Genomic DNA, 1,203 nt, shown 5'->3' on the forward strand with positions numbered 1-1,203 from the left:
CCCCCCCCCGGTCCACGTGGGAGCGCCGCGCGCGCGCCCATTGTCCCCGCGCCGGGCACGCGGCGTGACGTCACGATGCCGCCCGGCCGTTTCTGATTGGTCGCCGCGGTTTCCAAGAAGGGAGGGGGGCGACTTCCGGTTACCACCACGTGGAGAAGAGAGAGAGAGACTGAGAGCGCGCGGCGGACGGGGCCGCGGGGGTGCGCTGCGCGCTTCCGGTCTGTGCCGGAAGTGAAGGGTTGAAGGCCTCACGCGGTGTTTCCCGCTCAGCCCCCGCGATAATGGACCCGAGGGGATGGACCCCGACGGCGTCATCGAGGTGAGGCGGCGGAGCCGGAGCCTGAAGCGGGGCGGGGAGCGGTGGGACGCGGGCGGGGATTCGAGGGCCCATCGAGAACGAACGCGGACTGAATCGCCTCCGGTCCAACAGCGCCGGGGCGGAGCGAGGCCTACGTGAGGCCTTCCAGCGAGCTCAGCGGGGCACTGGGGCGGACTGGGAGGGATTGGGGCCGAACTGGGAGCACTGGGAGGGAAATGGGGCTGCAGTGCGGATACGGGGAGAGCTGTGGAGCCGAACTGGGAGCGCTGGGATGGAACTGGGAGCGCTGGGAGGGAGCGAGGCCCACGAGAGGCTGGGAGGAGGGCAGAGCTTCACTGGGGGACTGTGGGCGTACTGGGGGGCTGTGGGGGGTCTGGGGTCTTTGGGGGGGGCGCTGGGTGGCTAGTGGGAGCACTGGGATGGAACTGGGAGCACTGGGAGCTGGCTGGTAGAACTGGGATGGAACTGGGAGCAATGGGAGGGACTGGGAGCACTGGGAGGGGCGGGGGAAGACTTGAGGGGGGAGATGGGCTATGAGGAGCTCAGAGCTTCATTGGGGGGCTGTGGGGGTTAATGGAGGGTTATGGGGGGGTACTGGGCGGCTACTGGTGTTACTGGGAGCTGGAACTGGCGCTGGGGGCTGACGGGGAGCGGCGCTGTGGCGCAGAGCAACTGGAACGAGATCGTGGACAGCTTTGACGACATGAACCTGTCGGAGGCGCTGCTGCGCGGCATCTACGCCTACGGCTTCGAGAAGCCCTCGGCCATCCAGCAGCGCGCCATCCTGCCCTGCATCAAAGGTCCGGCGCCGCACAACGGCCCCAAACCGCCCCAAAACGGCCACAGATGGCCCCCAAACGGCCCCCAAATGGCCCCAAACGGCC

The 1,203-nt window shown here is 68.5% G+C and overlaps 1 protein-coding gene across 1 annotated transcript; it reads left to right on the plus strand.

Moving 5' to 3' along the window:
• Nucleotides 1–235: 235 nt before the first annotated feature.
• On the plus strand, nucleotides 236–1,168 carry LOC122193728 (eukaryotic initiation factor 4A-I-like; the record flags this gene model as incomplete). Its single annotated transcript, XM_042894595.1, has 2 exons — nucleotides 236–319; nucleotides 987–1,168. Coding segments are annotated over 2 exons (266 nt in total), but the record flags the coding sequence as incomplete, so codon positions are not given.
• Nucleotides 1,169–1,203: the final 35 nt, after the last annotated feature.

Source organism: Lagopus leucura, unplaced genomic scaffold (genome assembly GCF_019238085.1).
Source record: "Lagopus leucura isolate 7727_CA_CO unplaced genomic scaffold, USGS_WTPT01 32371-0_obj-0_obj, whole genome shotgun sequence".
NCBI lineage: Eukaryota > Metazoa > Chordata > Aves > Galliformes > Phasianidae > Lagopus > Lagopus leucura.